The sequence below is a fragment of the Leptodactylus fuscus genome, chromosome 4, assembly GCF_031893055.1.
Source record: "Leptodactylus fuscus isolate aLepFus1 chromosome 4, aLepFus1.hap2, whole genome shotgun sequence".
NCBI classification, from domain to species: Eukaryota; Metazoa; Chordata; class Amphibia; order Anura; family Leptodactylidae; genus Leptodactylus; species Leptodactylus fuscus.
Window position 1 is genome coordinate 45,439,691 of NC_134268.1, and position 16,598 is coordinate 45,456,288.

Sequence of the window (16,598 nt, forward strand, 5' to 3'; positions counted from 1 at the left end):
CGCATTGTGGGGCCTTAGCCTTAGGCTCCGTTCCCCCGGAGTAACGCGCCGTGCATTTAGACACGTATACACGTGTGAGCACTCAAAACAGATCCCATTCACTTCAATGGGTGCCGGCTTACGGGTGCTACACATTGAAATCAATGGGAGGCTTTTTAACCCTTTAATTTCAATGTGTAGCGCACGTGAGCTGGCAGATATTGAAGTCAATGGGATGTGTTTTGAGCGCTCACACACTGACACGTATATACATGTCTGAATGCGCGGTGCATTACTCCGTGGGAACGGAGCCTTAAAGGGAATCGGTCAGGTAGATTTGGGACACTAAACCTCCCACAGGTCCTTATAGACTGGGGGTTTTAGTGTCTTAAATCTATCTGTGCCTGTATTTAAAAAAATAAAACTTTATTCTTAACTAAAGAGGAGTCTCATCAGCAGGTTGAGTATAAAGTTTTTTTTATTATTGCAGACATGGATGATTTGATAACAGGGTTACTTGGAATTCGAAACCCCAGTCTATAAGGACCTATGGGTGGTTCAGGGTCCCAAACTGCCCTTTCAGATTCTCTTCAACACTGTAGTATTATAAGCCTCCTGTTGCCTGATGTCAGTAACATAGTGAAGTCAATGGAGGCTTTTTTTTTTTCAGCACTGAATCTGATACGGATTCCACACCAAATTCAGCGCCATTTTCCTCCGTGTGAATGGACCCTTAGACCACAGCACACACAGGTTGTGGCATTCAGGATGACCTTACAGGGGACAGCGTACCCAAGCTGCTTGTTATCCCACCCCATTATATACTAGAGTGCATGAGTGTTTTTTTTTCACATTTGTTATGACCCATTTTTCTGAATTTATGGTTATTCTGAGCAGGGACAAAAAAAAAAAAAAAAGTATAAGTAGACAGGTAGCAGTGAGAGAAAATTCACGGAAACCACTTACAAATACAATTCCCTTCTCTAAGTTTTAGCAGCACAGAGTTGAAGCCAGAGATTCTGGGAGTGACACACGAATAAGAACTAAGTGAATCACCTTTTGCCTCCATCCACTTTACCACCATCCCCTGAGCATATGCCTGCAGCTTAAACAGAACTTTTTAAATCCACAGCTTGAGCACCATGTGAACCCTGACTAAATACAATTCCTGTGCAAACTAGCTGTCACAAACACAAGCCTCTGCTCTTTTTTTAATGTAAGACCATGTTCTGTGCCAATGATAAAGAATCATGAATGTAAATTGTAGGAGAATGTAAAGTAATTCATCCCTATACCTGCTGCTGTGCTCTGTGATGATACAGGTAGGACTGGATAGAACTGAATATCCCTTGTCCTGTGAACCCATCAGCAGATTATAGACTGCAAGGTCCTAGGAGGTGAGGTCCATAAACGTCCAACAGCCTTATGTATACTGCGCCATACTTATACCTTTACATGGCTGCCATTTCATACAGGCATAACAAGGCTTTTTTTTCCCTTTTTTTCTTAGTAGGATTATAGCTAAGACTCATGCACACAACCAAGTGTGCATCCGAGTTGGGGGCCATGTTTATGAAGGAATGCCATCAGATGACATTTCAGAGTGACATCTGAGTTCATTCTACAATGCATTCCTGTCTATGGGGCTTCTAGATCCATTCCATTCCAATAACATGGAACAGAAAAAGATCTGCTCTATAAAAGGACCTGCTCTATAATCATCCATGCCGTTCCAAAAACATGGACAAGAAAAGGATCTGCTCTATAATCATTTGTGTTAACTGAATGGAATGGATCCGGAAGCCCCATAGACGTGAATGCACTCGGATGACGCTTGGATGTCACTCCCAGTATCATCCGATTGCATTCCAAGATAAACTCAGGGTAAGTTCACACAGGGTTTTTTGGCCAGGGTTTTGAAGCCGTATTCGCCTCAAAATCCTGACCAAAAAGACGGCTTTCATTGAAATCAATATGAGCCACTCAGGAGCTTTTTCCGGGAGCCATTTCTTCCAGCTCCCAGAAAAAAAAGAAGCAAGATGTTCATTCTTCAGGCCGAGTCGCCTCACGATTCGGCCTGAAGACACACCCTCTTCCGGACTAGGTCCATTCACTGGGCCTAATCCAGAGCGGAGTGGGCGGCTGGATGCTGGTGCAGTGCACCGGCTTTCAGTTGCGGCAACCCATCTTTTGGACCGGAACCTGAGGCGGCCTCTGCTTCAGGTTCCGGTCCAAAAAACTCCGTCTGAACTTACCCTCAGCCCCCGACTCAGAAGCACAATATGCCATGTGCATGGGCCTTAAGGAATTGCTAAAAGACACTTGGGATTAGAGCAATCTCAGTTTGACATGTATTTTTCCTGAGCATGCCTGTTTAATGTGGTCTAAACTGCTGAGAGACTCCCTTTGAAGCTATTGTCCCAATACAACAAACCCATTTATATCGGCAAATGGTAGCAAAAACACAGAATTGTGACAGCTGCCATTAGTGAGGACCTCAGAGAAGGCACTTTAAGAGTTATCCAGGACTATCATTCTCATTGCTGTGGCCTCTTCTATACATACCAAGCACACTGCCATACAGTTTATAGTGGCTATGATTGGTATTGCAGCTCAGCCCCGTTAATTGAAATGGAAAAGAGCTGCAACATGGCCATGTGACCAATGAACACAAGGCAGTAGCCCACAAGATCATAGTCCTAAAAAACTAAATTCCATTATAATGCATGCATGTGATAGATAATGCACTATGGGCTTAATAAATACCTGGTCTTTCTGCACGCACACTTCCCTGGATTCCTTCAGTTCAGTCTCCAGCCGGGCTATGGTCTGTTCTAACCAGCCAAGTTCGGCCTTGTGCTTCTGCTGGCCTGTTAGGATTTCTAAATGTAGGGAACGCAATGTCTTCTCTAGCTCTTCGGTCTCATGAGCGTACTTCCTCTGCTGCTCAAGTGCTTTCCCAGCTTCAGCGTTCTGACGTTCAATAACTTGCTGACACTCCTCTGCCTTTGCTGCCTTTTCACAGACTTGCTTTTTTAAGTCCTCTATTGCCTACAGAGTGCACGAGTTACAATAAGTCATGGAGTTCGGACACAACAGCTTTTATACGAAGAGCATTACAAAGAATATAACCAGCAAGCGTTCAGCATCCTTATTCGAGAATAGTTCACATGGCAGCTTAATGGTTAGCACTGCTGCCCTGCATCACTGGGGTCTTGGCTCTGATAAGGGGGTAACCCTGCGCATGAAGTTTGTATGTCCTCCTCTTAGACACATACCCTGCAGACTGGCAGACTGTAGTAATAGTTGGGCTTAGTGTTAGTATCCATGTTCTCTACATCTGACAACTCCCATTGATAACCTTTATAAGTAATATAGACTAGGAGGGGTCAGAATAAAAGGGGATTATCCCTCATTCCCTCTGGAACAACTGATCCATTCATGAATTATGAGGATGGGTCAATAACTTCAACGGACATCACAAAGTGTATAAATTAGGATTTACTGACATAACAGCTCTACTGTTATCGACTCATTGTCCAGGACCTGACTTGTGATAAGAAGTTGTCCTAAATAGAGATGAGCGAGTAGTGAAATATTCGAAATTCGATATTCGACTACTCAATCAAATATCGAATCCCATTATAGTCTATGGGAAAAAATGCTTGTTTCAGGGGAAACCACTATTCGACTAAAGGAGAGTCACCAAGTCCACGAGTAGCAGGAGGAGAGTGTTTAGGAGGAGCGTTGTGCAGTTAAAGCGCACGGACCCCATAGACTATAACGGGGTCCGTGTGCTTGCAGCGCACTGCCCGCACGAATGATTCATATAGCATTCGGCCAATCAACGCTGGTCAATGCATTCCTATGAGAAAAAGTCAGCTCCCGCATAACACAAGCTGCCTGCTCTCCCGACTAGCAAAGACGAGCCTACTGCAGAACCGGTGTCGAATTGCCGAATGCTATACACTGTATAGCATTCGGCCAATCAATGCTGGTTCTGAATCGAATCTTTACTGTGAATAGGAGTAGTATTCGATCGAGTACGAGTATGAATACCTACTCGATCGAATATTACTCACTCATCTCTTGTCAGTTTAGGACTAGCCCGTTATCTATGTCCCACACACACAGCTTATGGACTCTAATGGAGAAAAGGAGTGATCTGAGTCATTACCATCTTCACACTCACTTAAAAGTGATCACGGTGCTCAAAGAGACAAACTCGAATGTTCGCCTTGGGTCCCTGCCATTGCTAGTTACGCCACTGGTGCGCATCTTTTATGAGAAGGCATCGCCCCCTCATAAAGTGGGTGTACACCCCACCCTGCCAGGCTACGCTCCAGCACTGAAATCTACACTGGCTCATAGTTGGCAGTAAACTGACATAGATGAGAATAAATCTGGTGGGGCCACATTCCCCTTCCAGGAAAGGACGATGGCAACAAAACCCAGAAAAAAGTCGCACATTTTTGAGCATAAAACCTGATTTGCACAAAGAATTACAATCTTTTTCATGGCTTGTATGACAGAAAACTGGAATACAAGGCACAATAAATCTGCCCCAATGAGTTGTGACATTATCTTACTTGTCCCCAAAACACAATGAGTAATCTGACAGAAGAATCGGCTCACACAGGTTACGCTACGAGATGCAACTTTCAGTGTCGCCACCTTTAAATAGCAAATGATTTTTACAGCCAAGAAAAAGCATATAGATTAGAGCTCGCTGTGGCTAATGTGTCCCTGATCTATATATAAAGATAATGCTCACTTTTTGGCACTCCTGTAGTTGTAAAGACTGTGCTTCATAATCTTCATTGGAGTGGCTGTGAGCTGCCTTGTACTTCTCTGATTTAGAAGAAATGTTATTTATTTCATTTTGGCTCTTCGAGATCTGAAAGAAAGAAAATAAGAAAATTCTACTCTGTAAAACAAAAGATAACCAATGTAATGTCACCTCTGATATACAGTTAGTACAGAGTGTACATATGTCTCCGCGGCACAATTCTAATATATGGGACTCTTGTCTTTAGTGTAAATTAACCTTGATATATTACAGTAGCTAGCTGCATAAAGAGCTATAGTCTAAACATTAAAGGGGGTTTCTCATCTCAGGATTTCAGCTGCCCTCCTGTCTCCTCTCCCCTCCACTTCCTGCTTGCTGTACAGGGCACAGATATCTCCAGATTTACATACGCAAATAACAGAGACACTGCTAAAGAAACTTATCTAGCCCTTATCATTGGTTACAAACTGAAAGCTGTGAGGGAGAGAAGATAATAGGAGTCATCATCCTGACCTGTGAGCAGGACTGTAACCTAGCCAACCAGTGCTAAACAATTAGTTGGGGACATTTAGCTGTATCAGCCAAACAGAGCAAGATAGATAAAGCAATATATTGGGTAAAACACTCCACTTAGCTTCGGCAACAAGTCTGAACATAATAATTGAGCAAGGAATACTCCTTTAATTCCACCAAGACTAAACCCAAGATTGGTCATAGGTGCAAGTCCCTGACCGGGTATCAGGGTCTAGTAACACTGCTGTAAAAAGGAAAACGGTCAGGAACAAAATGCCTCCCAAGCCAGGTACAGTGCAAGCAGAGTCATCTTAGAAGCATAAACACATCTTTGTGGCCACAAAGCGCTAAAGTAATGCAGAGACTTCAAAGGAGAGGTGGAGAACTTGCAGCTGTCTGTAAGCAGCTCGGGCTCGCCCTCGAAGCCCTTGTTTTCTGATTTGCATATCCCCAACCCCTTTACAGCAGTGTTCCAGGCTACTAATATTGAGGATCCTAAGGATGGGTCATTAATATTAGACTGGTCATGGTCCGACACCCAGCATCCCTACCCATCAGCTATTCTGAGTAGATGTTACACAAAGAATGGAGCATGAAGTAAACAGTTCTTTTAGTGGTCAACCCAGGTTACTGCAGATCAGCTGCAATCGGTAGATGTGCTGATAGATGGAAATACTGGCTGTCTGCACCATGACTGTCAGTATTCATATCTGGCAAATCAGACCCCACCTCCAAAGCACTTGCTAGCTGATTTGTCATGGTCCGACACCTAGACCCATGTGCAGACCCCCTGTTCTTGCACCCTCAAGGTGCTGGAAGTGGCTTGTGCATGAGTAAGAACGAAAAGCAGGTGCACGACAAGCTCCGCTCCTATTCAAGTAAGTGGCAGAGCAGACCTGTTCTCAGCATAGTGGTCCGTGCAGGGAATTGCTGTGCCACTTTACTTATTCGCTTTACTCGTAGGCTAAGGCTCCACGTAGCAAAGTACAGCTAAAAAAATGATGCAGAAAAAGATGGTTTTTACAGATAGTCTGCAGCGTTTTCCTCTGAAGACTTTCTGCCCCTATTATACCAATATGGAAAACAACAGCATTTCCACAGATATAACGGATATGATGAGATTTTTTTTCTGCAATGTGAGAATGGGATTAGCCAGAGTCCCATGCACTTTGCAGCACTGTAAATCGTTGTGTTTTTGCAACGTGGTGCCCCGGCCTTAAGCAACTAGTTATGCAATAGTCTAATGTATTAGACAAAGATTTTTTTGCATTATCACAAGATGGCATCTAGGTTTTTTTTGTTTTTTTTTTCGTTTTTTTTTTACCATGACTCCCCCTAATCTTATAAACAGCGACATTAAAAAGAGATTTTAAAAAGGAAAGCGGTAAAAGGAGTAACAAGTACAGTAACAACAATGATAAGGGCATTTTGATGCATGTAACAAGGTTCTGTACCTGCTTTTGGAGGAGATCAATCTTTTCTTTCAAGGTTTCTACCTGCTGCTCATACTGCTGGCACCGCTCTTTGTTCAATTTAACATGGTCCTTAGAGGAATTCAGCTCTCCGGTTAACTGGTCAATCAGGTGCTCAAAGGTTTCTACCTGGTCACTTTTTTCCTTATACTGCCGTTGTAGAATCAATACTTCAGCTTCCAGGCTCTCAATTATTTCCTTTTTGTTTGCAATCTACAATAGTAAATGTTGGAAAAGAAGAAAAAAAAAGAAAAAAAAACAAACACCCCAAATTATTGCCATATCTATGACAGCACCCCATCCTGACATTTCCTAACAAAAATGTGGAAAGCCAACTTTTATTTTTTTTAGAATTCTGAAATCAAGGCTAAGATGAGACTGACTCATATAGTAAAGAACAAATGTGTGGAATTTTGTCATTTATGTAACTAATTAAGTCTCGTAGATGATTCTGGTAAATGGGGATCTAAAATCCTTCACACAGTACTACAAGACATCAAAAAAGTACCAACCCTCTGCTGCTCCCTTGCTGACTCTGCCCAGCTCTCTGTTCTCATGATGAGATATTGGGGGCAGCAATGACTACACTGATGTAGACACATCGCTGCGGTGGCAGTCACGTGTTACGTGTGTATGTCATGTCGTGTGAACAGACGTCAGCAGGGGAATCATGACATTTTATATATGGCTGGACAACTTTTTAATAACCCAGAATACTATAAATCTCTGCATGCATGGCAGTCATTCTACTGGGAGTTGTAGACTCTCGTCTAGAGAACCATTGTTTGCAGCCTCCTGAATTACACAATAATGATTAGCCACCAAAAGCACATAAGTCTAACGCTTGGTTCATATCTGCGTTGGTATTCCGTCCGGGGGAAACCGCATGGGGACCCCTGAACAGAATACCAAATGCAATCGCAAGCGCTGTGCAGTAAAAGCACACGGACCCCATAGACTATGATGGGGTCCGTGTGCTTGCCGCACGCTGCCTGTACGAATCATGCGGAGAGGAAAGTAGATTGTGAAGTACTTTCCTGTCCGCATGATCCCTGCGGAGATCTGGCGTCAAGAACACAGACCCCATTATAGTCTATGGAGATCCGTGTGCTTTCACTGGTATCAGCATCTGATACACGGAGAATGGAGCAGGAAGCAGACAGCTCTGTTCTCTGTGTAATGGCCAAAACAGTCTACTGCAGATCACCCCCTACTGACTTGGATGGGAGCAGCTCAATGGGGACTGAACTGTAGTAACTTGAATTGGCCACTACACAGAAAACAGCGCTGTCTTCTTCCAGCTCTATTCTCTGCAGAGAACAACTGATCAGTCGGGGTCCCGGTTGTCAGACCCCCACCAATCTGAATTTGATGACTTTAGTGTGGAAAACCCCTTTAAACCTAGGTGCAACTTTTGGATTGATATGAACCAGTCAATTGTCCTTTTGTTTTTGCTCAGACCCAATTTATTTTTTGTTTCAAAAACAGAACCACAGCAGAGATGTGAGTGTAACCAAATTATAACCTAATATTATAAAATAAGTCATATTTATACACGTCCTTACTGGAGGGATTTTTAATACAACAGTGACTCCATCACGTTAGCTTTTCCCTTAAGACGACTCATAAAAAGACTGTTCTCGGTTCTGAAAATAGCTACTGTCGCTCCTTACATTAAGAAGGTTTTTTTTTTTTTTTAAATGAGACCTTCATAATACTTAATGAAGAAATAAAAAAGACTGTCATCACCCGGCCCTGTTACAGTGTGTTATGAATGGAAACCTTGTAACAATCGCGGCAGCGCTGCCCCTGAGCATTGCGAGAGTTATGTTGGGAAATGTGCCCAGATTTTGCTTTGCTGTGGATGTTTCTAATTTCTTCTGTCTTAATCAAGTTCTCAAATTAACACAATCATCTGATTGTTCCTTTACATAAGGTCTACCCCATAGATGGGAACTTAATGATGCTCAGGCAAGGCAATGCCAGAATTCCCGGGAGGACTCTAATTGATGAAATGAACTTTGACGACTGGGATTTCCAAGTTTGCTTAAAATCTGCCCCTTAAGTAACGAAGCTAGGCTCATGGCATACGTGATTGCAGTGTAATGTATATAGTATGATGAAACATCAGGAATGAATGCTCGCTGTTATGGTAAGGCAGAAATCAGCTAACCTCAATGCAGCTACAACTCATGTAAGATCTGGCCAACACTGTATAAGAGAGCCACAAGGGGCAAGACGGTGGCTCAGTGGTTAGCTTGGAAGCGCTGGAGTCCTGGGTTTGAATCCTGCCAAGGACAACATCTGCAATGAGTTTGTATGTTCTCCCAGTGTTTGCGTGGATCCACTGATCCGGATGCCAGAAGCTACAGCAGTGGATGATGAGCATATACAGGCTGCTCCTATTCAAGTAATAGGAGTGGAGCCCCATCCGCTCTATAGCAGTGGTGTCCCCAGGACAGTACACCTCCACTCCTATTATTTCAATAAGAACAAACTGATTCTGTTCCCCATTCACTGTAGCAGCTTCCAATCAGTGTTGGATAGGTCACCAGTATGAGTAATGACGTTAAAGGGACTCCCTAGAATAAATGGTAAATTAAGGGGGTTTGGGTGGTATACAATAAAAAAAGAAGAGATACTCACCATTCCGTTCTCTCCAGTGTCTGGGTTAGAAGTCAAGGGCCACAAGTGATTTCTGTGCCAAGTCACTGGCCTCACTGGTTGCTTATAGGGTGGGCATGACTGGTACCCAACATATGACTACTCAGGCCGCAGCAGTCATCAGTTCAGGCGTTAGAAGGAATATGAGACATGCCAACAAAATGGAGTGCTGAGAATAGGCGTGCATCATGTCCTTTTTTTTTATTTTACACCCCTCCCTCTCACGACATCCCCTTTAAAGTCTATGATAAACAGCTATTAAAAGTTAGCCAGCTTATAGAGTCGGCTTTCAATATAAGACTGATGGGGGTCTGACTCGCGCCATCAACTCTGAAGCTATATGAACAGGAAAATGCTGCCATGTCCAAAACATCCACTACTAACAGGCATCCAGATCTGATGCCGAACCCCAACACTGATGGCCTATCCTAAGACTGCTAAATATACCTGTATATCATGGCTTAGCTTCTTTGTCTCGATCATATTCTTGTCTCAGATGGTTCAGCAGAACATCTATAAGATTGCCATACAGGGTTAAAAAAACCCGGCTCAGCGGTTTTCACATTATTGGCTGTTTTATGCCCTATTAAAACAGATATGTATAGCGGACAAGATCTAAGGGCGATCCCTGCTGTACTGACAGATACGTCTGGATTCCAGCAGAATGAACTCCCTTAATAGCAGTATATTAGGCCATTGCTGTATGTGCAATTCACTAATATTTTATGAAAAAACACCTCCAGACCGGTGCATTGAAGTCGTGTTGGCTTCTAGTAGTTGCTGATGAGGTAAATTAACCAACCAGCGTGATAAGATGGCACACGTTCCAGTAAATAACTTTATGCACAGTATATAGAATATTCTGATGTAGTAGATAAATTACAATGGTAATAAGCCATTATACCACAGCGTAGACACGCTGTACTCTACGGAGAACGCTCTCCGCCGCAGATAATACAGAATAATAGCTGTATAGCCGAGCCAGCTCCATAATAGTCCTTTGTGTAAAAAGAATGTGAAAAATACAAAAAGTAAGGAAAACTGTAAAGAGTGATGTATAGGATTAGAAGGAGAAAAAATATATTTTTCAGGAATGTTTCAGGACCTATATGGAGATGAGTGTGTCGGCCAATCAGCAGTGGTGATCCAAGCGAGCAGAACATCAGCCACAGATTCTACATATGGCTATGTTGGGTGGACTGGAGTGCAATGATAGATTAACAAACTTGGGGTTATTCAGTTTAGAGAAAAGACGTCTATGGGGAGGTCTAATAACAATGTACAAATACATGAAGGGACAATACAAAGAACTTTCTAAGGATATTTTTACTCCTAGGCCAGTGACAGTGACAAGAGGACACTCTCTACGTCTGGAGGAGAGAAGGTTTCACCAGAAACATAGAAGGGGATTCTTCACAGTAAGAACAGCGAGGCTCTGGAAGTCTCTGCCCCAAGAAGTGGTGATGGTGGATTCATTAAACAAGTTCACAGAGGGCCTGGATGCCTTACACAAAGAGAACAATATCATGGGTTATGGGTTTTAGATCTTGTTGATCCAGGGTTTTATACTTATTGCCAGACTAGAGTTGGGAAGGAAGTTTTTTTTTCCCTGAGATGGAGTAAATGGCATCAACTACAAGGAGTTTTTTGCCTTATTCTGGATCAGCACTGTAGGGTTATAGGTTGGACTTGATGAAGACCAGTGTCTTCATCCAACCTCATCTACTATGTAACTATGTATGACCCGAACATATACTCTTCACTTGATTCATTGACAAGGAGCTGGAGGGGGTTAAACGTAGAAGCTGAAACACCCCTAAAAAAATTGGAGCTATGACCTCATGTTGTTGTAAAAAAACATGGCGAGTGAAAATGCGCATGGTCGTGTGTGTGAGGCCTACGTCACCATGCAATGAAATGCAAACTGCAAGTCAATTTCTACCATAGATTTTCTCTGCAGAATTACAAAAAAGGAATAACTAAATGTTGTATACCTCAAATATTTGTGACACATTTTGACTTAAGTTTTTGCAACGGGATTTGTTGTATTATATCACACTGCAGTGTGAACCAGATTCAGGACAGTTTGCTACCTCTGTAAACCAACATGCCACAGATTTAGCACAGGACTTTTCTTCTGTTACAAAAGGAAAAAACATGGCAGTACACAGTATCCGCCATGTTGTTTACATTAGAGTCAATGGGAATGGGAATAAATAGAGATGGCTCCGTCTGCGTCCGTTAGGCTCTATCCAGATCATTTTTTTATATATCCGTGTAATGAATTCAAAAAAAAAAAAATATGATACAAAAACAGACACAAAGTGGATGGCCACTCGTTTTTTGCATCCATTTTATAACATATGTTGAACAGATGTGAAAAATTTGATCTGAATACATCCTAACTCTGCTACCGTTAATGTCCGTTGATGTCATCCTATAACGAAGAAAGCGACAGACACAGGGGCGTAACTACCGTAGAGGCAGCGGAGGCGGCTGCCACAGGGCCCGGGCCATTAGGGGGCCCGGTGACAGCCGCTACCGCTGCGTTTTTTTGTTGTTTTTTTTTTTTAAATTGGGCGTTACGGGCCCTATTTACTTGCCGATCCTGGACATAATATTGTGTGCAGGGGGCACTATGGGGACATAATACTGTGTGCAGGGGCCACTATGGAGACATAATACTGTGTGCAGGGGCCACTATTGGGTATAATACTGTGTGCAGGGGCCTCTAAGGGACATAATACTGTGTGCAGGGGCCACTAAGAGACATAATAATGTATGCAGGGGCCACTATGGGGCATAATACTGTATGCAGGGGCCACTATGGGGCATAATACTGTGTGCAGGGGCCACAATGGGGATAATACTGTGTGCAGGGGCCACTAATGGACATAATACTGTGTGCAGGGCTTACTAAGGGACATAATAGAGTGCGGAAGAGGGGGTCGGTCGAGGTCTTCGGTGTCGGTTGGGGGGGGCCCCATGTCAAAAGTTCACCACGGGGCCCCGTCATTCCTAGTAACGCCACTGGACGGACATTAATAACGTAGCCTAATACAGCCTTTAATGAAACCTCATCCATCTTGCTGCTATTATAAGTAACACAGATTTTCAACAACTCTACAACAAAAATCCACCATACCTATGCCCTATAGGGACCCCGAATACCAACCATCACAAGGGCAAGCAAATAAAGGTCACAAAAAAAAGACCTGAAAATGACCAGGCTTACTGAGGTTCGGTGTGTTGCATGTCCTATAAATAGCTTTAAAAATAAACCAGACACATTTCTATTAAGAGAAACTTTCCGAAGACATCATTGCCATCATTGGAGGAGGCATTGTAAAGAACCTGCAGCTAAATTGCAGGATAATCACCATATCTCAGCTGAACAGCCTTCTGTAAAGTAACTATACTTTCCTTGTTTCTTTCATTATAAATGTGTTCAAACACAATTCTTCTGGAGGCATTTAAATGTCAAATACGTAGATTTGCTTATAAGATTATACAAATCCATAGAACAAGAAATGTCTGCTCCGGGTAAACAATACAAGTGCACTTGATATTAGCGTGTGCTCTCCTCTGTCTCCGGGCGGCAGAGCCCATATGTTGGACACGCATGATAAGAAGCTATAAGGTTGTAGTCAAACTTTTATGGCACATGCACATAGCTGTCAGCCAGACTATGGCCTTAGATGGGCAGGCTGCTTAATGATGCAAGTGACACCACCTTGGCTGAAAGACACTTCTCATAAATGCCTTTGTACACATGAAAAGACCCCTTAAAAGCTTCTGCCAAAAGTGAGTTCTTTAACATAAACACTGAAAAATACACCGGCTTCAAACATTGTTCCCTTTGCATAAGAGAACATTTCTACGACTAACGCAGAAAAGAAAGCCATTGTTCCTGATAGCACATGTAACAAGGGGAAGAGAGAAAAGACGGAAACCTGGAGACAAGTACTGAAGAAAGACCAGCCACCGTCTGACAGTACAAGGTGGCGTTCCTATAATACCGCTCAGGTTCACGACTTTACTTCCATTATGTATGATATAGTATGGCCTAGTTAGAATTCATTATATCTTTCTAGACTACATGATCTGTAGGCACAGATCTGTACTGGGAAAGTTATCTGTACAGCAAGTAATGACACGAGTCCAAAGTTATCACAAAGACATGGCAGTGACAATTGGGCACCAAGATGGAACACCGAATATCGTAATTCATTACTTATTTACTGTAGCACAAGTCTCAAGCCCTTGATAAAATTGTGTTACAAGGAAATCTCATTCAGCGAGTCCCTACTCTTCATTATACATAGTTACATAGTAGATGAGGCTGGCTGAAGACATCAGTCCATAACGTCCAACCTATAACCTTACAGTGTTGATCCAGAGGAATGTAAAAAAAAAACCATGACGCTCAAGCCAATTGCCCCATTTCGGGGGGAAATGTATACCAAGAGACTCTATATAATCACTCAGGATAGGTCTGAATCAGCTTTGGGCTCCCCACATCTGCATTGTAACTACTATTCATAATGGAAACCACAATGTTCTGCAAGATCTGGCACAAGACGGACACCAGCCGTGCCCTACAGACCCTATTTACTGATATCAGGGACTGTCAAGTTTAGCCAACGTGTCTGTCATTTAGACAGGAAAAAACAGCACTGGTTACAGGACCATTTCTAACCTTGTTAGTGTTTTTGACTAGATATTAGAACTTTCTTAGGAGGTATAGACAAGCTTTGTATTTTATGTTGTACTGTTAGGTTGGTGAATGCCATTCCTCCATCCTCCTATACTCTATACAGGGCAGATAGCTTTAATAAAACGTGTGTTGGGGGAAGGGGATGATCTATTAAAAGGAAAAAAACTAACGATGAGAATTCTCAATAAATTTTACTTCAATATATTCATGATGGGTGCTCGGATCCATATCGCGTTCAACTGGAGAAAATATTTCCTCCTGTTGACCAATGTGATTCGGCAAATTGATACAGTCATGTTCCACAATATAAATAATGCTACTATCTCAGACACCCATCCGCTGTTTAATAAGGTTTGGGCTCCTTAGATTGACAGGTCTCGTATCCACGTGTGCCATACTGTCTTCAGTTGTGATTGGACAATAGAATTTTGTGTATTTTACTCCCCCACTACTCAGACAGGGTCTCTCCCCCATTCATCTTGTACTCCTCTACACTCCTAGTGATGTCTATATTCCCCTTTACGACTCCTGGTTTTATGTCCTTTTTATCCCCATGCCCTTGTCCTATGCATATTGTTTTCTTCCTAGAATGATAGTTATTATGCTTAGGTTATCTCTCATTTTAATGTATCTCCCAGTATTATATTGATGTTGTGCTTTTATATTTTCTGTTATTGACATATTTTAATAAATACTTTTTGAAACTAAGATTTAAACAACATATAAAAAAGTATTTTCTATGTGTCCAAGGAGCTCAGTCATGTCCCTTCTTCTTCATCACTGGTTGTAAGACAACTGGCCGGATCAGGCGGCAGTGCCCTGTCTACAGGCAGACAATAAGATTACGAAAGTCCCACCCACCACTTGGCCAAGCCCAGGCCTTATTTACATATCCTGCTAATTTTCGGGTAATGTGCTGCTCATGTTTGTTCCATTTTTTTAATGTCTATGACAAATGGATCAACATTTTTTTTTAGATTTCCTATTTTGTCTGTGGGTCCATGAAAATTGGACTGCAGATGGATGGCATCCATGTTCTGTCCAAGATTTTCACAGACCCATAGAATTTAGCGGCCAAAATACCCCAGGTCCTCAGTTTGGGCAGCGTGTACCCCGCTCCCCACTGACTGCCCAGTCTGAAAGTACAGAGGGTCAACTGAACTCTGTAACCAATGGCTGGCCTTCAGTGGTCAAATGTTGGATATCAGTAATGTCACTTCTGGTATATTACGAGAACAAAACAGGGAAGAACACCGAGCGTACTTATAGTGTAGATGAGTTGGCAATGCATGTTGGAAATAAAAATGTACAGAGAAATGGACCAGTTGGTCCCTCACCTTCAGGCGATAGAGTCACAACACAAATGGAAGCATAGAGGTTGAGGTGGCTGCAGAATTCAGACTGGTCATCAAGGACCAGACGGTAATGGAAGGAAGGAGGCCAGCGGCTGGAGATGGACGTCTGCGCTTTCTGGTCCACAGATTGGAGTGTCGACAAGATGAATAAAATATATGACCTTTATTGGACAAAAACATGTAATGCACAACGCGTTTCGAGCTCCACAAGCTCTTCTTCAGGTGCACAATTACTTGCCAGGTGACGTTAGATGTGTCACCTTATCGACACTCCAATTTGTGGACCAGAGAGCTCAGACGTCCATCTCCAGCCGCTGGCCTCCTTCCTTCTGGTATATTAGTCAGTTACCGTGGAAAACCCCTTTAGGCTAAGGCCCCACATTGTGGATACACAGCATTTTTACCTGTCACAGTAGAAAAAAAACTACATTTTACATTGCCAGCAGAGTGAATGACATTTTCGGTAATCTCATCCATACATTGTGTGGGGGGGGGGGGGGGAGCTGTGTTTCCAAAAAAAATGTTAATTTTATGTTCATTTTAGCTAAAGAATTCTGAGCTTTTACCCTATAGATCTAATAAGGGAAGAAAAACGTTTTTTCGCGATTCGCTACGTGGGACCTTAGCCCCTGTGATCCATGTAAGATTCCTAGAAGACAGCTTTAATCAGGATCACGCAGAAGACGCCACAGACTGACAACTATATTTCTGCTTTCCTATTGCATTCACTTCTAGGTTTAGCGTTCCTTTCATGTGAATTGAGGCTGTATACATTTTCCCTGCTGGTTTGTGGTTAGAGTAGCTGGACACGTGGCCGATCGCTGGAATAGTAGAGTTAAAAAAAGATTTGGTCAGCTGGGAAAGACCCTTATAAGTTATTAAAACATATCGCTCATGTGGACAATATAGTAAGAAAAAAAATGACATGCTGAAATGCGTGGTAACTGCGGAGAGTCCAACACTGACCGGATTCTGGCTAAAATCCCATTTGAAATGACTTTTTGTTGTAAGTAAAGTTAATACTTTGTGTGTTATTTGTGCGCGGCTCGCCATCATGTCTGCCATTACTGTTAATTGAAGCTGTATGTCTAATTACGTGCGTAGGAGAA

At 42.6% G+C, this 16,598-nt stretch overlaps 1 protein-coding gene across 1 annotated transcript in view; it reads right to left on the reverse strand.

The window, feature by feature from the left end:
• Window positions 1-16,598, reverse strand: part of LOC142201133 (uncharacterized) — a 279,771-nt gene that overhangs the window by 194,574 nt on the left and 68,599 nt on the right. Inside the window, exons 9-11 of the mRNA XM_075271958.1 lie at window positions 6,736-6,966; window positions 4,754-4,876; window positions 2,746-3,030 (exon numbers count right to left, since the gene is read on the reverse strand). Of these exons, the coding sequence (XP_075128059.1) occupies window positions 2,746-3,030; window positions 4,754-4,876; window positions 6,736-6,966 (639 nt within the window). The remainder of the gene's footprint in view (window positions 1-2,745; window positions 3,031-4,753; window positions 4,877-6,735; window positions 6,967-16,598) is intronic.